Here is a 7,074-nt window from a genome sequence, read left to right on the forward strand (position 1 = left end):
GTCAGTTAGTCAGTTAGTTATTTATACTTTTTTTTAACCCTTTGAAGCTTATGCCACATTTGTTTTAGGGTAGGCTCAGGACAATGGAGGATCTCTTTTGTCTTTATTTAGCTTCCTTGCACATTTTTCTGTCTAAATAATTTTTATAGGTTTTCAGTTTTTATAATAAACTCTGGTACATTATATGATAATGTGAAGATCATATACTGAAAAATAGAATCCGACTTCCGGTTCGGCACCTGACAGGAATGGAGGCTTAGGGATCGAGCGCTGCTGTCTAGTGGGAAAATCTACAATTTGTAGCCTGCATTTTACCTCAACAGAGTCGGAGTAGGTGGGAGAGGTTCCTGGTCACTGTCGAAAATCATACTTCTGGGTACTTAACGGCAAGGAGCTGAATAAAGAGTTTTAGTGCGTTTCCTGAGGTACCTGATGTGTGCAAATTGCGACCCAGTGACACTGTTAATGCTGGCTGGCCACTCTCCTCTCTTATACTGTGGTGCAGTGGGGGAGGACTGCCCTTGTCTCAGTCTTAAATCAATCTGTGCCCTGTGTATTAAAATTCCAGTAGCTAACTGGTAAATACTTTGGGGCCATCTGCTGGGCTTTATACATTTCGGGTGGCTGCAAACTACAATTTTTCATCTCTTCTCTGCTGCCTCAGGGTTACCTCATATCATCCCTACTTCAGTACCAGATACAATTGGGACTAAGCTTTTCAGCCTCATTTTTCACTGGTTATTACACCTATACAAATTCTGTAAGTTTGGCACCTAGTTCTCTTGCACTCCCATTTCTATATTTGTGACTACATCTTTCTTGAATCTTGCTTCATACCTCTCACTGAAGAAAAAAATGACGTTTTAGTTCTCATACTCTGGCTATCTGTCCTTTTTCTGAGGCGCCATTATAAGGCGGTGGCTGTATATTTGCCATGCAATGGGAAAGGTGGTACAAATACTTGATTTTTGCCATCTGGCTGTATAACCCTATCCCCAGACCTAATACAAAAATTACACTTTGTGGATAGACAAGGAGTACAGACTATATTGCGCAGGGTTCTTGGTCAGTCTGTATAATGATTAAATTGATACACACAAGTAAAAACAAACACGACATAACTGAGCTCATGACATTGACACAATTTCAACTCTGGTGGGATGTCTTACTGGGTTTAGCCAGATATGAACAGAGACAGTATGATACGTGGGGGACCGCCACAGGCTTGACAGGTACAAAACTCAGTCAATCGGGAACTTTTTATCTCCACACGTATTATAGACAAACCGCCTCCCACTGACTAATCACAAAGTTCATCAGTTGGGAGGACCCAGGGTATTGTGCCTATGTATATGGACAATACTTGCCTCCACTGGCTCTCGCCTTCGGATACATCAGGGCCGGCCTTACTGATACTGTCCATATACTTATATAGATACCTGCCTCCACTGGCTCTCGCCTTCGAATACATCAGGGCCGGCCTTACTGGTACTATATCTGCCGATACTATCTCTGTTTTTCTCCGTCCAGGGTCCCTTCTATTTTATCCAAATCACCCAGAGACGAAGTAACACATAACATAAACAGGCCAACACGCACTCTGGACAGGACATTGGACACACAATACAATACTCAATGACGTCCACGAGGGGAACAACAACCTCAATACTGGTGGGTCTTCTGACTATCACAACTAGGGATAACAGGGACAACCCGTCACGGAGTAGGTGTGCTATCCTACTCCAGCAATTTGCACGCTCCCACGCTTGGGTAGTCGGGGTTTGCTAGCCCCGAAGAAAGACCACTTGTGTCAATCAGCTGCAAATGTACTCATCTCCCACGTCTGGGAGATGTATGATATACACGCTTCTCGGGGTCGACACGTTTGTCCTGGACACTTCTGTCCTTCCCCCCCGTAGCAGACACTGCTTAACACTTTGCTTGGTCCTACGCACAGGACGCCGGGGGGCCGACACGTTTGTCGGGACACGTTTGTCCCTCCCCCCACAAAATGTCAGAAACAATGTATATCCAGTTGTCACCTGTTGTCCGAAGTATTACCCTATCCTTTTATTCTATATTTTCATCCACCAGTAAGCAGTTAATAGACAATAAACATCAACCATAGATTAATAGGCGACAAGATACTCTTATACAGGTCGGGTAAATGGCACCAGGCAAGATTTTACCTGTCTTTGCTGGCTGATAGAAGTCGATATTGGCAACAGACACCATCAGCAGTAGGTACAGGTATGACACAGGCAAGAAACTAATAACATAGGTCTTACCTGTGTCCCGGAGGTGATCAGTCTCCGTCCTTTTCCTCTACTGGGCGACTGTTGTCCTTGGCATCGGCTAGTGGTCAGCCAGAACCTGGTGCCCCACGTTGGGAGCCAATTGTTATGGACAGAAATATGTCCCGAGAGTATCTGTCCCTTCCAAATTGTGGTGAATAAGTTCAGCTAGCTGATAAGCAGGAATGACACTGACACAGACAGTTCAGTATACAAAATGCTTCTTCACACTTTATTGTAAGGTACAAAAGGTTATATAGGCTAGGTGGGGGTTGTTATGACACCCTCCTAAGCTTGCGGTTTCGCTATGTGGCTTCAAATGGAAAAGTACAAACTTCATAGATATAAAAATAGATATCAAACTTCGTAGATATATATCTTGAAATGGGTGGAAATACAACGAAATATAAAGTACAAAGTTCTTATGCGGTTTTAATTTAGCAGTCATCTTCCAGGAACAGCTGCATAGGGGCATGACCACAAGCTGGCGTGACCTTTTAGACCGAGTCTGTTTCTGTGAAGAGGTTTATCTTGATTTCATCCTAGCTAGTATTGATATATGTTTTGCAAATAGCTGAGTAAGGAAATATAGCAGACACACAGTATAATAGGACACACAGTATAACAGTAAAATAGACTTTTTAAATGAGAGCACACAGAATAAACTGACCAGTCCACCACAACACCAGAACAAATGCCAAACACCCTGGTCTTGGCTCGTGATTCACCTGTAGTGTGACCGCCGTTGGCCTCGGGAGGAGCCCTCAGCTACTTGGATGCCACCAGGACTTAAACGAGAGGTGCAAGGTGAGAGGTTCTGGATAAGCAGAGGGGCACGACTGTTAGCAAAGTCTTTGGGCTGAAGTTCAGCCAAACGAAATGCAGTCCCTGGTCCCTCTTTCAACGTCCACGGTGCATGGACCATAGGAGGACGGCACCTCCAACAAATGGTACGTAATAGAATTAATCCAGCACACAAAATCTGCTCAAGGGTTATTACCCGTGTTTAATGTCAAGCCAAACAGGTTACAACGTTTCGGGGGCGTACCCCTTCGTCAGGTGATCTGTGCCTCCCACTTCCACCATTAAATAGGTAAAAAAAAATTTTAAACAACACCCCCATAGTAAGAAAAATTTAAATATCAATCAAGAACAATCAACAGGAATCCTTGGATTATAGTAAAAGTCCAGAGTCCATCCAATAATAAAGATATCCATTATTCAAAGTAAAGTCCAAACCCCTGAAAAGTTTGAAAACATTTGTTCACACATTATTTTGTTACAAGAAAATCTTTTCTAAAAAAACACTCAAAAAATTCTTTAAACAATATAGGAAAGAATTAATCATACCTTTCCTTCTCTAACGAAAAAATTATCAACTTAGGAGAATCTGTAGAAAGATAGAAACAAATTAGCAACATAATTTCAAACCGAATGGTACATTGTTACAAATAAGAGCTCAGGCTAAACTCCTCATTTAACCCCCTCGGTGTCTGAGTTTGCAGCAGCCATATCCAGTAAGCCTCACGTTGTGCCAATCTTATCTTTAGATTTTGGTTCGATGAATGTATTTTTTCTAGCACCTGCCATCTTAGTTGTGATGTCCTATGGCCTGCTTCAAAAAAATGTTGGTATAAAAAAGTTTCCTGCTTTTTCTTTTTATCACTAATTCCCTTAATGTCATCCTTTTTTAGTGGTTTAAAATTTCTTATAGCAGCCTTATGTTCATTTAACCTTATTTTAACCTGTCTACTCGTTTGGCCAATATATGCCAAGCCACAAGGGCACTTTAAACAATAAATTACACCCTGAGAGTTACAGGTATGAAAACCTTTCGTGTTATGTTTTGTACCTTTTTGAGGATGTACCACATAATCCCCCTTAATAATACCAGTACAATGGCCGCAACTAAGACAGGGAAAAGTACCTATCCTGTCAGTGTGTACTTGGTGACATTATTAAAAAGAAGGAGCAGAATGTCTACAAACATTCCTGCCACGTTTATATGAAAACACAGGGGGCAATGTGAACAATTTACCAAATGTAACATCACCTTTTAAGACCTTCCAGTGCTTCAAAATTGTTTTCCTTATATATTTCGCATTAATATCATATGTAGAAATAAAAGGTATGCGTTTATCATTATTAGTAGTTCTAATCTGTTTATGTAAGAGTTTAGTTCGAGGTATCTTACTAACCTCTTCACGAATTTTTAATAGGTTATTTTTATCATAACCCCTTGTGTGAAATTTTTCAATCATCTTTTCAGATTCACATGCATATAATTCATCATCCGATGTAATTCTCCTAACCCTCATTAATTGGCTTTTAGGTAAGCCATTAAAAAGGCTAGGGGCATGGAAACTGGCAGGACTCAATAAATTATTACGGTCAGTAGGTTTTGTAAAAACTGTAGTTTTAAAACCATTATCAGATCGACAAATATCAACATCTAAAAAATGTATGTTGGTAGGATGGTACTCTAGAGTGAATTTTAAAGTGCTATGTGCAGTGTTTAAATATCCAAGGAATTCCAACAATTTCGCCTTGCCACCTTTCCAAAGAAAAAAAGTATCATCCACATAGCGCCAATATGACAAAATATGCGGAGAAAATTTAGAACTGGCAAAGATAAAAGTGTTTTCAAAGTAATCCATAAAAATGTTTGCATAAGCTGGTGACATATTAGCACCCATGGCGCAGCCTTGTGTCTGTAAGAAAAAATTGTTCTGAAAAGAAAAAACATTTTTCGTAAGCACCATCTCCAATAAAGTGCATAAAAAATTAATCTGATGTGTAGGTGTTTTAGTAAGGCCCAGATAAGAACGAACGCACTCTATGCCTTCATTATGCGGGATGGACGTAAACAGATCACATACGTCAAGGGAACACAGGAGGTAATCCTCTAATGGTACAACAATCTCGTCCAAACGTAGCAGGAAATCACCTGTGTCTTGTACACAGTGTTTCAACATTGGAATTATTTCTTGTAGTGCAATGTCAATATAAATAGCAAGAGGCTGTAACAAAGAGCCCACATTACTTACAATAGGGCGCCCAGGTGGATTGATTAGGGACTTGTGGATCTTTGGCAGAAAATAAATGTGTGAGATTTTAGCTTGTTCACGAAACAATAAATTGTAAGTATCTTCTGTGATAATACCCTCCATAACTGCTGAATATAGGAAAATTTTTATTTCATCCCTAAGTTGTAAAGAGGGATCATAATCAATTTTCTCATAATGACAATCATTATTTAACTGGCGAAATGCTTCCTTTTCATAATCACATTTATTTAACACCACAATCCCACCTCCTTTGTCAGCTTTGCAAATCATAATAGAATCATTCTCCTGAAGATTAACCAAAGCCTTCCTCTCTAGGGCCGATATATTTTGTTGATTTTATTGTGGCTATCAACCAAATGCTTTTCAACCTCCATTCTCACTAGAAATTCAAAAGCATCAAGTGAGGGATAATTCCCAGGGGGAACATATGTACTTTTTTGTTGCAATTTACAGGCCAGTTTTTTATTCACCTCATCACTCTTAATACCCACATTTTTATCAGAAAAATGCACCTTTAATTTAAGAGATCGCATAAATTTAAAGAAATCAACCGTAAAATCAAAAGGGGCATTCACATGCATGGGTACAAAATTAAGCCCTTTGTTCAGGACTGATAGTTCTGGTTCAGTCAAAACATATGAGGACAAGTTAAAAACGTTATTCACCTCAGTTTTTGTTGTTTCCTTGCTGCTGGCTGGCGTTTTTTTGCCCCTCCTGGTTCTCTTGTGTTGCTTTGGCGCTGGCCTAAAAAAGCCGTTGAGGATTGTGCAGAGGTGCCAGAAATAGAATCTGAATCCGAGGATTGTTGCGAGTAGGCTCCTTCCAAGTCCCCTGTTGATCTGGGCTGTCTTGTATATTGGGCCTTCCTTGTCGTTTTCCATGTATACACCTCCCCCCTCTCGTAATCTTTTGTATCTCTTTTGAATTTGCGCAATTTGGATTGAAGGATTTCCTGTTCGAGTGTGTCTATCCTCACCTGGAGCTCTGCAAGTGTCGTTTTGACAGTGTTCATCGTATCCTTGGCCTTGAGTTCCTCCTCTGCTGCATGTATTTGCTGGCGAGTTTCCCGTAAGCCGTTTTGCAGCTGCTGCACAGTGAGAGTGATTAGATCGAGGCTGCACTTGTTTAGAATACTCTGCCATCTGGAGACAAAATCCTTTTCCTCCCGGAACAATCCTGGTTTTATGTGCAGTCTTAACCCCCGAGGTATTCTCTGTACCTTTGCATATTCGGACAGAGTAGAGGAGTGCAGTGTCCATGCTACCTCTCTCCTCTTCAGCCTTTCGAGATGACGCAAGATTTCAGCGTCGCCTGCCGGTGTTATCGAAGGTAATGCTTGTGCGGCGTTCAATATCCTTTTCCTTTCCGCCTCAGTAAAGCTGAAAGTATCAGCGCGTTGGTCAGTTGAGGCGGAAACATCGGCAAATGACATCACGTAGGGGACACACACGAGGGTGCAAATACTGCTGCCGTAGTAGAAACGAACTTCAGCCAAACGAAATGCAGATGCACACCTGGTCCCTCTTTCAACGTCCACGGTGCATGGACCATAGGAGGACAGCACCTCCAACAAATGGTACGTAATAGAATTAATCCAGCACACGAAATCTGCTCAAGGGTTATTACCCGTGTTTAATGTCAAGCCAAACAGGTTACAACGTTTCGGGGGCGTACACCCCCATAGTAAGAAAAATTTAAATATCAATCAAGAA

At 41.1% G+C, this 7,074-nt stretch overlaps 1 protein-coding gene across 1 annotated transcript; it reads right to left on the reverse strand.

The window, feature by feature from the left end:
• Positions 1–3,284: 3,284 nt before the first annotated feature.
• Positions 3,285–6,794, reverse strand: LOC121394099. Its single transcript, XM_041564102.1, has 3 exons — positions 6,028–6,794; positions 3,645–3,684; positions 3,285–3,535 (listed from the first exon to the last, which is right to left on the reverse strand). The coding sequence occupies exons 1-2, from the start codon at positions 6,792–6,794 to the stop codon at positions 3,675–3,677; spliced, it is 777 nt and encodes a 258-aa protein (XP_041420036.1). The 3' UTR covers positions 3,285–3,535; positions 3,645–3,674.
• Between the last annotated feature and the right edge of the window lie 280 nt (positions 6,795–7,074).

The sequence above is a fragment of the Xenopus laevis genome, chromosome 5S, assembly GCF_017654675.1.
Source record: "Xenopus laevis strain J_2021 chromosome 5S, Xenopus_laevis_v10.1, whole genome shotgun sequence".
Taxonomy (NCBI): Eukaryota; Metazoa; Chordata; class Amphibia; order Anura; family Pipidae; genus Xenopus; species Xenopus laevis.